The sequence below is a fragment of the Protopterus annectens genome, chromosome 1.part0, assembly GCF_019279795.1.
Source record: "Protopterus annectens isolate FY-2018-M chromosome 1.part0, PAN1.0, whole genome shotgun sequence".
Taxonomy (NCBI): Eukaryota; Metazoa; Chordata; order Ceratodontiformes; family Protopteridae; genus Protopterus; species Protopterus annectens.
The window spans coordinates 290,065,030-290,085,230 of NC_056725.1; the positions used below are offsets into that span (position 1 = coordinate 290,065,030).

At 44.9% G+C, this 20,201-nt stretch overlaps 1 protein-coding gene across 2 annotated transcripts in view; it reads left to right on the top strand.

Annotated features, from left to right (window-relative positions):
• Positions 1-20,201, top strand: part of PIGF (phosphatidylinositol glycan anchor biosynthesis class F) — a 242,991-nt gene that overhangs the window by 6,855 nt on the left and 215,935 nt on the right. For both annotated transcript variants that reach the window (XM_044059819.1, XM_044059745.1), the window contains exon 2: positions 4,963-5,215. In XM_044059819.1, coding sequence (XP_043915754.1) covers positions 4,988-5,215 — 228 coding nt within the window. In that variant the 5' untranslated portion in view covers positions 4,963-4,987. The remainder of the gene's footprint in view (positions 1-4,962; positions 5,216-20,201) is intronic.

Consider the following 20,201-nt stretch of genomic DNA (forward strand, 5'->3'; position numbering starts at 1 on the left):
GATTTGGTACTTCATGCATTCCACAGGAGACCATGTGAGGATGGTACATAGCTACAAAGCTCCCTTATGGTGTCTTTCTTCTGTTTTGAATGTTCAACTGTGTCCGTGTGGTAGAGGTGATGGTATGTTAAACATTTCTGAATCATCTGCAGTGTAGAGGACAACAACATGCACCATTGTGAGCACTTGTAGAGAATGGCCCTAGTATATTCTGTTCAGTTAATGCAGATGCTACGTCTAGCTTCTTGCCATTGTGTCTGTTCATCAAGAAGTACTGTACAAATTCATTAGGGACATAACTCATCATACAGTTTGTTTTATGTTTCCAAATCATTTCACTATGTCATTTACCTTTGTTTGCATTCACAGTTGGTCTCGTTACTGTAGTGTTGCTCATTTCCATGTCATTGTGTATTATTTGCATATGATGCCAGCTTTGCTATTTCACTGTGTAGTGTGACAGCCCAGTCTAAATTTCTGAATCAGCCCTACCCTATATGTCATCCTTTGAGTGTGCAGTTTTGCCTAATACATTATGCTACTTGTTTCTGATTCCCGACCATTGTGTATATTTTGGTGTATCTAATTAAAATTGTAATAGAAGCTCTATGCATTTCTTTCTCGTTTTTATTATCACTAACCATTCAGAATTGAGCACGTTCAGAATCAAGCACATTATATGTATTTTATTAAAAAAGCCTACTGTAAAATTATTTTTATGTTTAGTGCTACAATGTGTAAATAAGTTATAGTTTGATATGTGCATATGGCTAAAGAAAACTGGGAACTCATTTATTTATCTTTTCTGAATCGGCCATTCTTAAGAGTAGGTTTGCAGTCTGAAGGCTTTTTCTAAAGGGGCGTGAGGATCTTTTTACTTACAAAAAAAAAATGGAAAAAGTCATGATACTCAAAACAAACACAAATGATTGACTTAGAGATTTGTTGAAATGAAATGTACAGTTCTTTCATAGATTGACACAGTCAACGGTAAGAATGTAGAATTACAAAGACTGTTACTGTCCTGGAGGAACAATTAATGTCCAAGAATGGTTCTAGGGATTATTGGAGAGGAAGATAGTCTCCCTTTTTAAATTGTATTCGGCTCAATAAAAGTCCTCTTTGATCTTCATGTGATACTCTTTAGTGGACGATCATGGAGTGGAACTTAAATTGTTGCTCAGTAGAAAATGAAAGGTAGTTGAGGGTTCAGCTTTTTTAGTAAGGAGAATAATGACCACCTTTCCCAGCAGAAGGTCTTCAACAAGTTTGAAGCTTGAATTGGTGAAAATTGGAGAAAACGGGAGGAGGTACTTTAACACCTTTATTGAATTATCACTTGTAACATAGGCACATTTACATGTGTATGAAAGTAATCAAACTGTATTAAGTTAAAATTAACAAACGTTATACTTCACATATATTTCTGTATATTATATAACCTAAGCAAAATTACATAAATTATTCAATTCTTTGCCCCCTTTTTAAACAAGAAACGTCTTTATTAAAACATCACTTACAACATAAGCAATCATACATTTATATAAATGAAAACAAACCACACCGACACAATCCTAGTTGCAAACATTTTACATCCCAAACCATACTGACACAATCCCAGTTGCAAACATTATACATCACTTATAATCTGCCCAATTGTTTTCAGTCAAACATTACATAGCTCATTTATGTCCTGCCTTCTTTTAGACCTCATTCCTCCCCTGTATGTATTGTTCTCACAATTCTCATTTTTTCTTGTGTAGTTTGCTCCTTCCTTTTTCTAAAGATCTCATTTCCAGTTGTTTTATCTCTGTTACTATATTCACTACTTCTAATATAGTTGGTTTAGATTTTGATTTCCATTTTCTAGTAATTGCTTTTCCAGCAGCCACCATTTATTTATTTTATTTTACATTTGTTGACCGGGCTAGTCTAACTGGACATATATCCGTTTACAGCAGAGGCCCGGGGAGAAAAGCTCCAGTACAGATAAAATCACAGTGATTTTTAACAATAAAAAATTATTCTTCATAGAATTATACAAGGTACAAGAGAGAATAGTAATAACATTTAAATACTTGTAAGTCAAGTTCTACAAAAAAAAAATAAAAACTAAATACTGAAGTTACAATAATAGAAGGCATACCTTAAGATTCAACTCTCAACGCTAGAAGGTGTCAGGTAGGAGCTCAGTAAGGGGTCAGGAAGAAAAATAAGGTGTATTGAGACATACTTTCAGTCGGGATTGGTACAAGGACATAGCCATTGAGATGTAAGATGTTCTTTGATTCCTCTTTTGAACAGAGAGGTAGACTCTAGAGTAGCTATTTCTTGAGGGAGTAGATTCCAGTGTTTACCTATGGAATTTGAAAATAATGCATCCCCAGCTTTATTGTATGATTTAGTTATAGATACTAGGAACTTATTGGCAGAACGAAGTGTGGCTAGGTTCTTATAAGGAGAAATAAGTTTAGCCAGGCTCGGAGTATTATCAGGGAAATGAAGGGTCTTATGAATGACAAGTAATTGTTGGTAGAGTAAGTGGTTATTTAGTTCTAGCCAATTTAGTTGTTTGAGGTTGTGACAGTGGTGAGTTCTAAGGGGAGTAGCATTAATGAATCTAGCTATACTATTATAGCAGGTAGAGAGTTTGTTAATGTTATTTTTAGATAGTGTGGTATATATAGCTGAAGCATAAAAAAGGGTGGAAAGCAGGTGGGTCTGTGCAATGGTTTTTCTAGCTGCAGGGTTAAGGAAGGGTTTAATTCTGTAGAGTGTCCCAATTTTTTTATTAACAGCTTTAATAGTAGTGTTAATTTGGTCATCAAAGTTAAGATGGTTGTCAATGGTTACACCTAATAGTCTAGTGGTATTGTCGGGGTTAATACAGGTAGAATTATTTGAGGAGATAGTGAAGAATGGTGTAGGAGACTTATTAGTAGCAGTAAAGAGAAGAAGCTTTGTTTTTTTGGGGTTAAGGAGGAGGCAGTGCTTCATAAACCATTTTTCAACGTTATGAAAGGCTGTTTGGGTGATGGACTGGAGAGAGGAAACATTTGTAGCAGAGCAGATCAACGTCGAGTCATCTGCATAATGGATGCAGGTCGCCTGTGGCACATTCAAATAAAGGTCATTAATAAATAATGAGAAAAGAAGGGGTCCAAGGATAGATCCTTGTGGAACACCAACATTTACTGGGAGTAAGGATGATAGGTTGTTCTCCCAAAGCACTGCTTGTTGCCTGTTTTCGAGATAGCTTCTAAACCACTGTAACGAATGTGAGCTTAGAGAGAGGAGGTTGAGTTTTTCAAGAAGTATGTTATGGTTAACCATATCAAAAGCTTTTGATAGGTCTATGAATAGTGCAGAAGAGAAACGATTATTATTTCGATTATTATTGATGGAGTCAGCAAAGGAAAGAAGGGCAGTTGTAGTGCTATGGTGAGGCCTGAAACCATGTTGACAGTCAGCTAGAAGTTAGTTTTGAAGAAGGTAGTTAAGAAATTGTTTGTGTAAGCACCTTTCCATTATCTTAGCTAATGGGGACAGTAAGGCAATAGGACGATAGTTGGATAGTTCAGAAGAAGGGCCCCCTTTATGAAGGGGAATTATGTGAGATATTTTCCAAATGGTAGGGATTTTTCTTTCAGAGATGGTCCTATTAATCAGAATAGATATTGGGTGATAAATAGCTTTTGCAGCAATTTGTAAGTATTCAGATGGGAGTTGGTCAGCAGATGGGGTACAAGGTTTTAGTTTTAAGAGAAGCTTATATATAATAGATGATGAGACGGGTTGGATTTGAAAGGCTTTAGTAGAGGCTGGAGAGATATTTTGTGAGGATGCAGTAGGTGTCGGTAATGAGTTGGCTAGGGTTAGAATGGCTTCTGTAAAGTAGTTATTAAAGGCATCTGGGATCTGAGTAGAGCTGTTAAGGTTAAATCCTAAAGGGATAGGAGTAGGAGAATGTCCTGGTTTAAGAAGTTTATTAACACCTGACCAAAATTTTTGAGGGGTATTTTGAGTAGTTTTTTGAAGATGAAGATAAAATTCCTTTTTGTCTCTGAGTATCTTTCTTGGTAGTATTTCTTAACTGTTTATAGAGGAGATGATCAGATGGACATTTGGACCATAATTAGACGCAGCAAGACCTTTCCGTCTCTAGGCAGTTCTGATTCTTTGTCACAGCTCAGAAAAATCATCTCCTTCATCACACTAATCTGCCCACCCAGCATCTCCGACAGTGCATCCTGCAGGGAATCCTTAGTCTGCCAAGTCACTGTACTCCCAGAACATATGTTCCCAATTACCCCTTTCTTCCATGTTACACCTCCAACATTTGCTAACTATCAGAGGAAATTTTTTCTGGAGTCTACTTGGGGCATAAAAATATCTAGGTAAACATTTCCAAGCAAAAATACTAAATCTTTTAGATTTTGTTGCATATTTGGGAGACATGCATATATTGTCTTAAACAATGAGGCTGGGGTCTTAGAATAGCTTTACAAGTGACATGACAAAAATTAAGGGTTGGACATTGGTGCTGACATTAAAAAGATGGAGTATGGGGATCCAGGAATAGGGTTAGATTGTTAGCAAGGTGTGTGTGTGTGTGTGTGTGTGTGTGTGTGTGTGTGTGTGTGTGTGTGTGTGTGTGTGTGTGTGGCTAAGAGAGAAGTGCTGGAGACAGGTTTGGATCTGCATTGCCATATCAGACATTTGTTAACAAAACAGACTGAGGAAATGAGCTTAGCAGCTATTTTATATAGTCTTTATGAATATTTCATAGGCAAAATGTGGATACAAACAGACTATTTCTTTTTACAGGTGACTAAATGTATTTAGTGCTCTTTTACTTTGATCCAAGTGAAGAATTAAGTCACATACCAGCTAGGTTACTGAGTGATGTTACAGTTTATTATTGCATTCCCACAGTATTTAAGCATTGTGATCTCTCAATAGGTCTGTGAGGCTCAACAAGACAACCATGAAAGACGGTGAACTCCGAGACATGTTGTCAGCACATGGTGTCATTATCCTTTCCATCATCTTGGCATCAGTTTTGCCTTTGTTTTTCCTGGAGAATTTTTCTGTTCTTGGAACACACCACATCTGGCTGTGCACTTGCTCTTCCTCTGTGGCTGCTGCTAATATATCTTTATATTTAGTGCTGAATCCAAGTCCTTCATCCAAGCGAAGTACATTTTCACGTAAGGTAACTTATTCTGCTGCTTTATGTGTCTGATATAAGTGAGGAATAGGAGTGAACTTTGGTAATTTGATAAATTGTTAATATATTTTTAATTTTGTTTAATCCAGTACACAACAAACTATCTCCAAGTGCAAGGCTGAAAAGCTTATCACAGATATGGCACCAATGTATAGCATGACTTGCAGAATTGTTGTTGTAAATGTGTTGATGTATTTGAAAATGCAGAATTGTAGCATAAACACAGCCATGTTCATAAAATGCAGAGGCAAGATATGTTAATGATGTTTGCATGACCAAAAGCAGTCAATATTGCTAAAAAGCACTGACATCATATAGTCGCAAGTGATGTAGAGTCATGGAACAATTTACTTTTGTCCTTTTGTCCTGGGTCATGGTTGAAAAAGATCTAAGTATCAATGTGACATTGTTTGATCTCACCGTTTGTTCTTACGCACGGGTTCAGAGCCGACTCTCGGCTCCGAGTCGACCACATCGCAAGCTCTGCATCTAAGAGAAGCTCGAGGCGCAGTCCCTATCCCATGATCCCCTGCTGCTATCCCTCAGATCTAGTTTGCCGCTGCAACAGATCGCGTCGAGAGAAAGCTTGGACCAGTAAAACTTTTGTTATTATTTCTAAAATCATTAATATTGCTTAATAGTTAGTTGTAAAAGTTTAGTAGAGATTAGATAGTGTGTGTTATATATATATATATATATATATATATATATATATATATATATATATAAAAATCTCTGGCAGAATTATTTTTTTTTTCAGATTTATATATCTTTTCTATATCTATTTTATTTTTATATATATATAAAAATTAATTTACTCTCTGTATTTACTCCTACAGTTTAGTGTGTTTTTTCTATAATAGATACATTTATACTTTTTTAGTGCTTAGCTTTAAACATGTCAGAGAAAGCCAAATCCGGGTTTAAGCGCTGTCGATGTGGTCAAAAAATGTCCATTACGGACAATCATACCTCCTGCGTCTACTGTCTTGGCCCTTTCCATCTTCAGGAGGATTGTTCCATCTGTCACTCCTTTAGTGGAAGGGTCATGATGAAGAGGCGCAGGAAGCTCATCGAGAGGGGCCTTTTAAAGCCCGAATTTCAAGTGTCCTTAGATAAGGCAGACCAGGCATCGAAGTCTTCGAAGGGGTTGAAGTCTTCAAAGGTATCGGAGCCCAAGTCTTCGGCTCCGAGTACCTCGGCTAAGATTCGATCGCCGGCTCCACAGACCTTGGAACCGAGCATCTAACGGTTGTCTCTGTTAGAGGCCCAGGTCTTGGAGCCAGTGTCAGAGGTACTTCCGTCTTCAATCCTTCGCTCGGTGACCTCATCGACCCCATTCTTCCAGGGCGATGTCGGACACCGATGTGGATCGAGTGGTGCAGAAGCTTATGGAGAGCACGGCTCTGTCCAAACATATTGCGGTTTCGTCCCAGTTGGTTTAGAAACTTGAAGCCCTCCCCGTCACATCTGTAGATCCTCCTTCGAGACCCATGGAGTCATCGGAGCCAGGAGTCGAGGAGCTGATAATTGTGGATCCCCCGGAGCCGAAGCTATTCTCGGCACCACTAACCTCGACACCCTTGGAGCCCACTGAGGGATCTCGGAGCCGACGTTCTCTCCTGGGTTGCGGGGTGGAGAGCCGAACTGAGCTTTCGGTTCCGACTCTCCCCCCCGGGCCCTCGGCGCAGATTAGTTCGGCTCAGTCTTCTGGGTCGGAGCCCGTGGTCCTGGTGACCGGGAAGCTACCGTGTTCTTCGGATCCGGTGGAGTCTTAGGCCCGGGGCTCTGGTGCCTTCGACGCCATGAGGAAGGTTTTGTCTGGTCAGACACTCGCATCATCAGATACCTCTTCTCCTCCCCCGAAGGGACCAAGTTCTGTTTCTGCACCTTCGATCCCCACCAAGCGTAGAGACCCAATGCCTCGGCCAGCCTCAGCGAGTGTCCCCTGTTCCTCGGAAGCTTCACCAGATGCCACCTCTGAAGTCCCGAGGAAGAAATTGTGCAAGAGGAGGCACATTGATTCCCCACAGGAATCATTGACATCGGACACCGACCTGGATGAGTCAGAGGGGTCCCCATGGTCCTCCCCCGAGGATGTCTCGTTTGCGGACATCCCAGAAATTCTAAAACAGAGGGGTGGCTGGCAGACACTTGCCCCCACTGAGGACGAGTCTGTGTTGCTGAAGGCCTTTGGGGCTCAACCTTCCACTTCCAGGGTGACTCCGCCCTTCGAGTTAATGGATTTAATAGCTTGAAGGGCGTGGGAGGCTCCTGATACCGTGGAACCAGTCCCTCTGAGACCAAACAAATATATTACTGCCCCCCGAAGATAAAGCTTACTTTACCAAGGGAGTCCCAGTCGATGCTATGGTGGTGGCGGCAGCTACCAAAAAGGAAATGTCCGAAGCATCTTCTTCTGTCCCTCCTCCTAACAAGGATTCTAGGACTATGGACAGGTATGGGAAGTGTGTTTTTAGCTCAGCGACTTTTGCCATGCGATCGTTGAACTACCTTACGCATTTTACGCGCCTTCAGAAAGATCTCATTAAGGAGTTGGGAGATGCTCTCCAGGGTAACACAGATGCTGCTGTCTCGGACAAGGTGACAGCACAGCTCAACACCCTTACTTCGATAGTTAACTCGTCCATGAGGCTCATTTCATATGCGGCTGAGGGTTCGAGTAGGGCAGTAGCCTCAGCGATTGCTCTGCGGAGACAATCCTGGATGCGCCTGTGCTCCTTTGTGGAAGCCTTCAAGTCTTCCTTTGCTAATGCCCCCTTTGATGGCACCTCCTTATTTGGGCCCAAAGTGAAGGAGACACTCATTAGGTGCGAGCAAGAAGGAAAGACCCTGTCTGATGTAGGGGTCCATTTTTCCACCCCCTCTAGACCGTACCCCAAAGGGCAAAGAGGCGGAAAAATGTGGTTCCGGAAGACTCGGGGAGCTTTCCAGTCTGCACCTAGTGATACCCCGTCCAGAGGCAGAGGAGGGGGAAGAAATGGAAGACACTGCCCATGCAGAGGGGGTCCGCAAAACCAGGGCGACAGGGATACCGTCCCTGGGAAACCCTTTCAGCACTCCTGAATGGAGGCCTGGCTGTCGTGCTCCGGAGGCAGTCGGGGGTCGCTTGGCTTTATACCCAGAGGCCTGGCTAAATCTCACATCAGATTCCTGGGTAAAAAGCGTAATAACCAGAGGATACAATATTCCCTTTCTGAACAAACCACCCACCCAAAAAAGATTCCCAGATGTTCCACCCACTCTGCGGGATCAGGCAGCCTTAGAAATACAAAGGCTGTTAGAAAAAAAGAGTCATCCAGCCAGTCCCGGCGGACCAAATAGGATCCGGAACTTACTCAAGGTTCTTTTTATTTCCAAAGAAAACAGGGGACTGGAGGCCAATACTGGACCTCAGCAGACTCAACACCTTTGTGAAGAAGGAAAAATTCCGGATGGTCACACTACAATCGATTCTTCCGTTTCTTCAAACGAACGATTGGATGTGCTCTATAGATCTCAAGGATGCGTACTACCACATAAAAATGGCCAGGCCATCCAGAGATCATCTGCGCTTCCGGTTGGGAGCCAGTCATTTTCAGTTTCGAGCTCTGCCCTTTGGCCTCACCTCAGTCCCCAGGGTGTTCACCAAGTGCATGGCAGTAGTGGCGTCTCACCTGAGATGAAGAGGATTCCGGGTGTTTCCATATCTGGACGATTGGTTCCTTACCACCACCACCAAGCATCACCTAGTACAAGCCAGGGACTATACAATCAATCTCTGTTCCAGCTAAGGAATAACAGTGAACTTCGAAAAATCTGCCTTGTCTCCCTCACAGCATATGTTATTCATAGGGGCGGAGTTAGATACCTCCGTAGCAATGGTAAGACTTCCTCAGGCAAGAGTGTCAGTCCTGAGGGATCAGGTCTCTATTCTTCTTCAAAACAAAAAAGTTCCCGCATTACAGGTCTTGAAAGTATTAGGCATGATAGCAGCTACCCTTATTTCGGTTCCCCTAGGGAGAATGCACATGAGAATCCTCCAGTGGCTTCTCTTTGCTCAGTGGTCGTTCCAGTGGTTACCGTTGTCACACAGAGTCTTGATCACGGAAACTTGCAAGCGGGACCTCCGTTGGCGGATAAACAATCAGTAACTGAAGATAGGACGCCCGTTTGTGCTCCCTGCCCCCGTAGCCACAGTAACCACGGACGCTTCCCTGATAGGGTGGGAGGGGACTTTTTCAGGGGAGAACAGTCCAAGGAGAGTGATCGAAAGTAGAGTACAATCTGCACATCAATGTCCTGGAGCTGAGAGCAGTGTTCCTGGCATTGCAAGACTTTCACGACTCCTTACCTCTGGGAACAGTGGCAATTCAGACGGACAATATGTCAGTAGTCTGGTACATAAACAAACAGGGAGGAACCAGGTCTTACCCCTTATACGGAGAGGTCCTGAGAATCTGGCAATGGGCTGTGTCCACCGGACGCTTTCTAATAGCAACGCACATCCCGGGAACATCCAACGTCATAGCGGACAGGTTGAGCAGAGCCAGCCTGTTGCCTCACGGATGGTCCCTCAAGAATCAAGTTGGGGAGAAGATCTTCCGGCCAGCCTTGCTGCAGTCTCTTTGCTTCCCCCTTGAATGCCAAATGCAGAAGCTACTTCGCCCCCTTGAATGCCAAATGCAGAAGCTACTTCGCCCTGCTTCCCCCTCCAGGGGATGCCCCCAGGGACGCACTGGTACACGATTTGGCCCCCGGGTCTCCTATATGCCTTCCCTCCTGTTCCATTGATTCCCAAATTTCTACAGAAAGCCAAAGGTTTGGGAAGGACCATCATCTTGATAGCACCATTTTGGCCTCGACAGATCTGGTTTCCCTTTCTTCAAGCTCACCAGATGGAGGAACCTTGGACTCTGGACCCAGTGCCAGACCTGCTGACTCACTCGTCATGAGTTCCTCACCCATCTCTTCAGTCCCTAAAACTGACAGCTTGGCTGATCCACTTCCCAACTTAGCCAGGTCGGACCTTCTATCCCCAGCAGTGCGACACATTTTAGTTTCTTCCCACAAAGCTTCCACAAGAAAACTGTATAGGAGCAAGTGAAACGTTTTGTGTGTTGGGCCTCCAGACAAGGTATAGACCCTTTGGTGGCCCCTATTCATAAAATTTTAGAATTTCTCTCCACACTCTTCATCAAGGGGCCTCTACGTCCACGATAAGAGTTCAACTAGCTGCCGTATCTAATTTTCATGTGGGTGAAGGAGGAGCTACAGTTATGTCCCACAGACTTTGTAGATTATTTATGAAGGGTACCTTTCATCTCAGGCCACCCATACGAAACCCAGTATTTCCCTGGAACTTGAATTTAATGCTGTCTCAACTCCTGTTGGAACCCATTGAGCCAGCTTCAACATGTCCACTTAAGTATCTATCCTGGAAAACCCTGTTCCTGGTGGCAATCACTTCAGCTCGCAGAATCTCGGAGCTACAGGCATTGTCGATTAGACCCCCATATATAGTTTTTCACCCAGACAGGGTCACCTTGCGTACTAACCCATCCTTTCTGCCGAAAGTATGCTCAGTGTTTCATATTAATCAATCCATTGAGCTTTCCACTTTTTTCAGGAACCATTCTAATAAATTGGAATACATGTTGCACAAATTGGACGTCCACAGACAGCTGAGATTTTATCTGGACAGAACCAAGGAATGTAGGAAATCAGATCAACTTTTTGTTTCCTATGCGGACAATAAGAAAGGACTGGCAGTAACAAAATGCACATTATCCAAGTGGCTGTCAGACTGTATAAATTTCGTCTAGTCATCCTTCAAGCAGTTTCTTCCGTTCAGACCTAAAGCTCATTCTACTAGGGCTGTTTCCACTTCTCTGCCCCACGCCGATCGTTTGCCTTTGGATACCATATGTGCGGCGGCTACTTGGGCCAAGCCTCATACGTTTATTACTCACTACAAAGTGGACAGGACCTCCAGGGACAGGGCTTCCTTTGGTTCCACAGTTCTCAGGAATGTTCTTCCGTGAGCCACCCAGGGTTGCGGTGCTAGGGACGCTACCCGTGCTTAAGAACAAACGGCGAGATCGAACAATTTCACATAAAGAAGTTATGTTCTTACCATAACGTTCCATGTGAATTGTTCATCTCGCCTTTGTTCTTACATTCCTTCCCTCTGTCCCCCTCCTCGTCCTGGAAGAACGAGTATGACTGGTGTCTGGTTACCTTCTTGGGGTTACCTGGCACTACCTGCTTCTTTTTAGGTGTGCTCATTACTGTATGCCTGTCTATATATAATTTGAGTGTTACGATCTCGTGTGAATGGAAGCATAGGCAAGAGGGTCACTTATATTCTTGAAGTCTGGTTTCGTAGCAAACTAGATCTGAGGGATAGCAGCGGGGGATCATGGGATAGGGACTGTGCCTCGAGCTTCTCTTAGATGCAGAGCTTGTGATGTAGCCGACTCGGAGCCGTGGGTCGGCCCCGAACCCGTGCGTAAGAACAAAGGCGAGATGAACAATTCACATGGAATGTTATGGTAAGAACATAACTTCTTTTTCCACTTACCTGGCTAACAAATGATATGGCTAACAAATGATAAATACATAAAGGAATCCTTGACTGTTTTGTCATTTTCATTAAGCAGTACTGAATTTGTTGACAGTATATTATAGAACACTAGTGAGAAGTTTTTATTAGGTTTCAGTAACAGTGCTAATGTTACAGACATTATTTGTAAGTAGGGAGGTTGTCCTAATGGTCAAGGCGCTTACCTTACAAGCACAAGGTGTAGGGCTTGATTCTCACATGGGGTAATTTCCTAGGTTTAAAATGACCCATAAAGGGCAGTTAACCTAATACTAATTAATCTAATACTAAGCAACTCTCATATTTCTGAGCTTGTAAGAAATTAATTTCTAGCAGTTAAGCTGTAACCGTAACCTAATTACAGCTGAATGGGTTAAAGATGAACAAAACCATGGCAAGGAATATCCCCCTTTGAATTTTTATCCCTGGGATAATAATTTGTCCTTGTCATAGCTTAGCTGCAAAGTAGTTTGCCACTGTTTGATCATCACTGCAGTGTAATTGATCAGTGTAGGATGAATCTCCTACATCTGTAACACTTTCATTATCCGTTAATGTGGGCTGATATCAAATGCCTTTTTAATAATGTATTCATGCCATACTTAGATTCTTTCCATTTCTGTGTCTCTCTATGACTTTAACAATAAGTAATCATTTGTTCCATGTGCCCTTCTTTTATTACCATTTTGTTATTATTGCCAGTATTGATTTTTTTTTTCCTAGATGACTATAAACTCTGCATAAATTACAGTATATCATTTCTGTGTTGTCGGAAGGCAAGTTATTGCTCTATAGTTCTTAAGATGGCTTTGCAGGTTCAGTCTTAAGGAAGAGCATCATTTTTCCTGTTAACCAGGCTTGTGTCTTTTTGGAGTGTGCATAAAAGTAAATTTTAAGTTGTCTATCTCTCCTTCATTCTTGCTGGTTGGGTTTGGAGCCGATCCTCGGCTCCGACTCGGCCATCTTCAAAAGCTCGAGAGCTGCTTACTGGCTCGAGGCCCCCTATATCCCATGATGCCTGGTGCTAGATACCCAGATCTCGTTTGCTGCTTCTGCTGCGAGGTTGTTCTACTGGCTCAGGTCGTATAAAACTTTATTATTATCATTTTTTCTTGTCATAAACTGTTAGTTTTAGTGTAGAATTAGTCGTTTAGTTAAAACTGTGTATTGTAGCTAGTTTCTTCCTAATCCTTGTTACTTCTCTTCAGAAACTCGTTTTAATTGGAGAGTTTCCCCTCCCCTCCCCCTTTCCTTACCTCAGAAAGGTTTTCCATTTAAGTTAGAGGATAACCTTTTCTCTCTATCTCCTTCCTTTAAAAAAAAAAAAAAAAAATCCTTATTATCACTGTTAGTTGTTTAGTGATAATTAACTATAGTTTTTTGTTTGTGGTAGTGGCAGATATATACCTTGCTTGTAGTTTTTGGTTGTGGTAACTGTAGTGTGTAATTTTTAGGGGTTAGTTACCTTAACTTTTATGTGTGTGTTCTTTGTTCCTTGGTTTTTCCTTCAGGATGTCCAAGGATCCTAAGCCGTCCGGATTCAAGAAGTGTGACTCATGCTGTCAGAAGATGTCTCTGACAGATGGTCACACTTCTTGTGTTTATTGTCTGGGCGCCGTGCACCTGCAGGACTCTTGCTCCATTTGCCATGCATTCAGTCCAAGAGTCCTGCAGGATCGCAAAAACAAGTTGATCCTGAGGGGTTTGCTTAAGCCCCAAGATTCACCGGCTAAGGCTCAGCCTGTGAAATCTTCCAGGCCACCTAAACCTTTGGCTCCCAGTTCGGAGCAGTCGTTGGGTGAAGCTATACCATCCGTCTCTGCTCCGGCTGGAACCGATGTTCCTCCCTCCCAGTCGGCAACACGTCCCTCGGAGCCGTCTGAGAGTCTAAAAAGATCCAGGTCTCCTTCTCTGGAGGCGATACGATGTTAAGTTGTCAATCTCACCTTCATTCTTGCTGGATGGGTTCGGAGCCGATCCTCGGCTCCGACTCGGCACTTGCTAAGCTCGAGAGTCACTTTTACCAGCTCGAGGCAGCCCCATATCCCATGATGCAAGGCGGTAAATACCCAGATCTCGTTTGCCGCTTCGCTGATGAGGTACTCCTTTTGCCAGCTCGTGGTAAGTAAATTGTTTTACAATTAAAGGACAGAAGGGAGGAAAGATGTGGTTCCGTAAATCTCAGGGAGTCATGCCGGACACACGTGGTCAGTTTACCCCTAGGGGCAGAGGGGGTAATAATAATAACAGACGCCGCCCTAGGGGGAGAGGGGTCCAAAACCAGGAAGCAGAGAGCCTCTCTGACAAGCCCTTCCAGCATCCCTGAGGTGTTGCCCGACTGTCCATCCTTGGAGGCAGTCGGGGGAAGATTATCGCTGTACCCAGAAGCCTGGCTTTCCCTTTCACAAGACAAATGGGTACAGTCGATCATATCCGAGGGTTACAAGATTCCTTTTGAGGAAAGTCCCTTCACTCACAAAAATTCCCTTCCAAATGTTCCACCCGGTCTAAGGGAAATCGCAAAATTAGAAGTATCAAAGCTTCTACACAAAAGGGCCATTCAGCCAGTTCCAACAGACCATTCAGAGCTCGGAATCTACTCAAGGTTCTTTTTGGTTCCCAAAAAGACGGGAGATTGGAGACCAATATTGGTCCTCAGCAGACTCAACAAGTCTGTGAAAAAGACAAGATTTCGGATGGTCACACTTCAATCGATTTTGCCCTTCTTGGGCAAAGACAACTGGATGTGCTCAATAGATCTTCAGGATGCGTACTATCACATAAAAATCCACAGACGCTCCAGAAGGTTTCTCCGCTTTCGGCTGGGGTCCAGTCATTTTCAATTCAGAGCCCTGCCCTTTGGTCTCACTACAGCCCCCAGAGTGTTCACCAAATGCATGGTGGTGGTCACGGCTCACCTGAGACGTCAAGGATTCCAGGTGTTTCCGTATCTCGACGACTGGCTCCTCTCAGCCACCACCAGGCATCAACTTCTCCAAGCCAGTGATTACACCCTAAATCTCTGCACTCAATTAGGAATATCGATCAACTACGAAAAATCCTCCTTATTGCCCTGCCAGTCTATTACTTTTATAGGCGCAAATTTAGACACTGTTCGGATGTCAGCAAACCTCACAAGCCAGAGAATCCTAGATATCCAAAACCATGTGCGGATCATCCTTGCCAGCAAAAAAGTGCAAGCCAGACTGGTCCTAAAAGTATTGGGCCTCATGGCAGCTGCCAGTACTCTTCTTCCTTTGGCCCACTTTTACATGCATCTCCTTCAATGGATGTTGTTCACCCAATGTTCCTACCAACAACTTCCCATGCGTCACCAAATTCTGGTGACAGAAACATGCAAAAACCACCTATCCTGGTGGATTTCTTCTCCCTAGGTTCATCAGGGCAGACCCTTTGTTTCCCCCGCCCTGGTAGCCACAGTCACTACGGACGCCTCCCTGATCGGGTGGGGGGGTCATTATCAGGGCAGGATGGTTCATGGGACGTGGCAACCATTCGAATACCACCTGCACATAAATGTCCTAGAGATGAGAGCAGTGATTTTAACGTTGCAAGCCCTCAACGACTTTCTTCCCTTGGGAACAATTGCAGTTCACACGGACAACATGTCCGTAGTGTGGTACATCAACAAGCAGGGCGGAACCAAGTCCTACCCCTTGTGTCGAGAGGCTCTCAGACTTTGGCAATGGGCGATCTCCTCTCATCGGTTTCTGGTAGCAACGCATATCCCTGGGAAAACCAACATTTTAGTGGACAGATTGAGCAGAGCTATACTCATGCCTCACGAGTGGTCTCTCAAACAATCTATAGTGGAGGAGATTTTTCAGAAGTGGGGCCGCCCATGTTGCAATCTTTTTGCTACTCCCCAAAACAGCAAATGCCCAGCCTTCTTCTCTCTCTCCCCACTTCCGGGCCATCCCCCCAGAGACGCTCTTACCCAAGATTGGCCCCAGGGACTTCTTTATGCCTTTCCTCCCTTTCCATTTTCCTCCCTTTCCATTGATACCACAGGTACTTCAGAAAGCTACCATTTTGAGAGCCAAAATGATTCTCATTGCCCCGTATTGGCCTCGACAAATTTTGGTTTCCGTTCCTCCATCGTCACCTTTTAGTGCAGCCGTGGCATCTGGACCCAGTGCCAGATCTTCTGATCCACCAATCGGGTCAGCTGCATCGGTCCATTCCTTCTCTCAACCTCACAGCTTGGTTGCTCCACTTCCTTCCTTAGCCAGGCTTCCTATGATCTCTAACCCTGTTAGGGATATCGTAGTGGCTTCCCTTAAACCCTCTACTAGAAGGATTTACACTAGCAAGTGGAAATGCTTCTCCCTTTGGGCGAAATCAAGGAGCATAGATCCCTTTACTGCCCCTGTTCATGCAGTTTTGGATTTTCTAGCGGAAATCTTTCACTCGAGTTCTTCATCTTCCACGGTCAAAGTTCGGTTGGCTGCGATCTCGAACTTGGGTTTGCAGATCACAACATTATGTCCCACAAGCTTTGTAGAGCTTTTCTGAAAGGAGTTTTTCTCCTCAAACCTCCTGTCAGGAGTCCTCCTCCTCAATGGGACCTAAATCTAGTGCTGACATCCTTAATTCTTCCTCCCTTTGAGCCAGCTGCTTCATGCTCACTAAAGTTTCTTTCGTGGAAGACACTCTTCCTTGTTGCTATTACCTCGGCTAGGAGAGTGTCAGAACTTCATGCCCTCTCTGTTCGTCCCCCATATTTGGTCTTCCACAAGGACAGAATATCCTTGAGAACTAATCCATCCTTTTTGCCCAAGGTTGCTTCAAAAACAAATTTAAACCAATCTATTGGTCTCCCTGTATTTTTTCCTAATTACTCCAACAGATCGGAACAAAAATTACATTATCTTGATGTTCACCGCCAACTAAGATATTATTTGGACAGAACAAAACAATTCAGAAAGTCTGATCAGCTCTTTCTTTCTTATGCTGAAAATAAGAAAGGTCTCCCTGTTTCCAAAGTGACCTTGGCTAGATGGCTATCTTCCACCATTTCCGAAATTTATCAACTTAGGGGCAAACAGCTGTGCTCAAAACCAAAGGCACATTCCACTAGAGGCTTAGCCACTTCTACAGCCTTTCAGGCTAGGCTACCCTTAGATACTATTTGTGCAGCAGCCACTTGGGCCACTCCTCATACCTTTGTTTCTCATTATAAATTGGATTTGGCCTCCAGGGATGGAGACAGTTTTGGTGCCACGGTTCTCCAGAGTCTGTTCCATTGAGCCACCCAGGATAGAGGTGCTAGGGACGCGGTCCCATCCAGCAAGAATGAAGGCGAGATTGACAACTTAACATTTAGAAGTTGCTACCATAACGTTCCATGTTAGTTGTCTTCTCTCACCTTCTTTCTTGCGACCCTCCCTCCTGCCCCCTTGCCTGGACAGACCTTGATCTCCCTTGGCTCTGGAAGATTTCGTTTCTTTGGGCACCAGTTAGTTCTAGTTTTAGTTATCTGGTTTCCCCTTACAGCCTTTTTAGGCTTATTGCTCTTCTTTCCTTAGTGGTTTTATGCTAGGTAGTTTTCCCTCTAGGTACCAAACGAGATCTGGGTATTTACCGCCTTGCATCATGGGATATGGGGCTGCCTCGAGCTGGTAAACGTGACTCTCGAGCTTAGCAAGTGCCGAGTCAGAGCCGAGGATCGGCTCCGAACCCATCTAGCAAGAAAGAAGGCGAGAGAAGACAGCTAACATGGAACATTATGGTAGGTACATAACTTCTAATTCTGCAACGAGATCACCTCTGCTCCAGTCGGACCGTAGTCATCGCTCATCCCACTCTTCTCTGTCCTCAAGACTTTCGGACCATGACTTGGAAAGAGTGTTCAGTAGGCTGTTAAAATCACAGGCCCTAGCCAAAATGTTGTCCAGCCCCCCTCATCAGGTGTCTGTTCCGTCCACGTCTGTAGATATTCCTCCTCCGACTCATTTGAGCTCGGAGCTGGAGTTCGTTGGGTTTCGAGTCGTGGAACCGTCTGCTCCGATACCTTCTCCTTCGGTTCCATCGGCTCCGATCCCTTCCATGGTACCGTCCCAGGAGGGATCCGGGCGCCGGGACTCCCTCATCGGCTCCGAGGGGGTGAGTGACATCGGACCCTTTTCCGACCCTGCTCTCTCCTTCAAGTCTTCGGCTCAGGTGAGCTCGGCTCCCACATCTGCCTCGGAGCCGTCCCCCTCGGTGCGGAGAGGGATTCTGGTTTCTTCGGAACCGGAGCCCTCTCTGCATCTGGGCAGGGATGCCTTTGAGGTGATGAGGAGTGTACTGGCCCCCGAGTCAGTCCCACGATCGATCCCATCGGCTCCTCCCCCTAGGGTGCCTGCGTCAGCCTCTGCCCCTCTTCCAGATCCCAAGCGTGGGGATCCAGCGCTCCAGGACACCCTTTGGGTGTATCTTCCTCTTCCGAGGCCTTCCCTGATCATTCAGAGGAGCCACCCCATAAGAGGAAATGCAAGAGGAAGCATGTTGACTCCCCTGAGTCTGTCACATCAGATACCGACTTAGAGGATTCGGAAGGGTCCCCAAGACCCCCCCTCTGAAGATGTCTCCTTCTCAGACATCCTTGAGATGCTTAGGCAGAGGGGGAACTGGACTGCCCTAAGCCCTTCCGAGGATGAGTCTGTATTCCTGGACGCGTTTGGATCCCAACCTTCCACCTCCTGGGTGTCTCCGCCTTTTGACCCACTGATGTTTGTGGTGGCTCGGAAGGCATGGTCAGCTCCAGACTCAGTGGAACCGACCCCCAGAAGACCTGCCAAATTCATTACTGCACCACAGGACAAACAGTTTTTGACCAAAGGTGTCCCCGTTGATGCCATTGTGGTAGCGGCGGCCACAAAGGAGGAGTTGGCAGAAACTTCATCTGTCCATCCCCTTAACAAGGAGTCCAGGACGATGGACAGGTATGGGAAGCGAATGTTCTCTTCAGCGACCGTTTCCATGAGGTCCCTGAATTATTTGTGCCACTTTACCCATCTTCAAAGGCATCTCCTTAAAGAGCTTGGAGATATCCATCAGCTGAGGGGGCCCAGGCTAAAGCAGTCTCCCAGCTGACGACTCTTAATTCAGTGGTAAATTCCTCCATGGGGCTCATTTCGTATGTAGCCGATGGTGCGAGTAGAGCCGCAGGCACAGGCGTTGCCCCAAGGAAACATGCTTGGATGTGGCTATGTAACTTTGCGGAACCTTTCAGAGCGTCTTTTACCAACCTCCCTTTGGTTCCTCTCTCTTTGGATCACAGGTGAAGGACACCCTTACCAGGTGTGAACAGGAAGGCAAGACTCTCTCTGCCTTAGGAGTCTGTTTTGCCACTCCTTCCAGACCATATCCCAAGGGTCAGAAGAATGGAAAGATGTGGTTCTGGAAATCCCAGGGAGCCTTGCCGGACACACGTGGTGAGTCCCATCCAGGGGCAGAGGAGGGAACAATAATAGATGCCGCCCTCGTGGCAGTGGGGGTCCACAAAATCAGGGCAGCAGAGAATCCTTCTCTGAGAAGCCCTTCCAGCATCCCTGAAGGGTTGCCCGGCTGCCCACCTCTGGAGGCAGTCGGGGGAAGATTATCGCTGTACCCAAGAGCCTGGCAAGCCAGAATTCCCTTTGTTCGCACCCCCTTAAGGTCAAACAAGTCCCTTCCAGACATTCCACCCAATCTAAGGGACCAAGCAGTTAAGAAGTTGCAAAACTGCTAAAAAAAAAAAAAAAAGGGGCCATCCAGCAAGTCCCAGCAGACCAACAAGGATCCAGAATTTACTCAAGGTTCTTTTTGGTACCAAAAAAGACAGGGGACTGGAGACCCATTCTGGATCTCAGCAGACTGAACAGGTCTGTACAAAGAACGAAATTTCGGATGGTCACGCTACAGTCCATTTTACCCTTCCTGGGTCAGGACAATTGGATGTGCTCTATAGATCTTCAGGATGCGTACTACCACATCAAAATGGACAGACGCTCCAGAAGATTCTTTCGCTTCTGGCTGGGAGCCAGCCATCATCAGTTCAGAGCTCTGCCCTTTGGTCTCATCACAGCCCCCAGGGTGTTCACCAAATGTATGGCAGTAGTTAACGCTCACCTGAGATGGCAAGGATTCCAGGTGTTTCCATATCTAGATGACTGGCTCCTCACTGCTACCACCAAGCAGCACCTTCTGCGAGCCAGAGACTGCGCTATCGAGACTTGCTCCAGGCTAGGTATCACAATAAATTTCGAAAAGTCTGCATTGTCTCCCTGTCAATCTATCACCTTTATAGGCGGACATTTAAATACTGAAGACATGTCAGAGAGCCTTACACCAGACAAGGTATTAGTGATTCGCCAACATGTG